A 268-nucleotide genomic window follows, 5' to 3' on the forward strand; every position below is an offset into this window, starting at 1 on the left:
ACCTTTCACCATACTACAACGTGCTAGTGATCTCGCATATGTCGTGGATTTTCCACCGTCGATGCGAGTACATCGAACGGTAAATATTGCGTTTTTAAGGAAGTGCAAGGTGTCACCTAGGTTCCCTCGAGATTTGCGTGACAGCGCTCAATCTCCGACGACTTCGGCGGGGCCAGGACTTCTCCGCGCCCGTGACCTCTGTCGGCGGTCGGACAAGCCGGAAGCTCATCCGTACGCGATCGAGGCAATTTTGGAGTCGCGCCAACGC

The 268-nt window shown here is 55.2% G+C and overlaps 1 protein-coding gene across 1 annotated transcript; it reads left to right on the plus strand.

Moving 5' to 3' along the window:
* Positions 1-126: 126 nt before the first annotated feature.
* On the plus strand, positions 127-265 carry CSUI_007544 (uncharacterized protein; the record flags this gene model as incomplete). Its single annotated transcript, XM_068067689.1, has 1 exon — positions 127-265. A coding segment is annotated over one exon (138 nt), but the record flags the coding sequence as incomplete, so codon positions are not given.
* Positions 266-268: the final 3 nt, after the last annotated feature.

Source organism: Cystoisospora suis (assembly GCF_002600585.1).
Source record: "Cystoisospora suis strain Wien I chromosome Unknown contig_4009, whole genome shotgun sequence".
Classification (NCBI taxonomy): Eukaryota; Apicomplexa; class Conoidasida; order Eucoccidiorida; family Sarcocystidae; genus Cystoisospora; species Cystoisospora suis.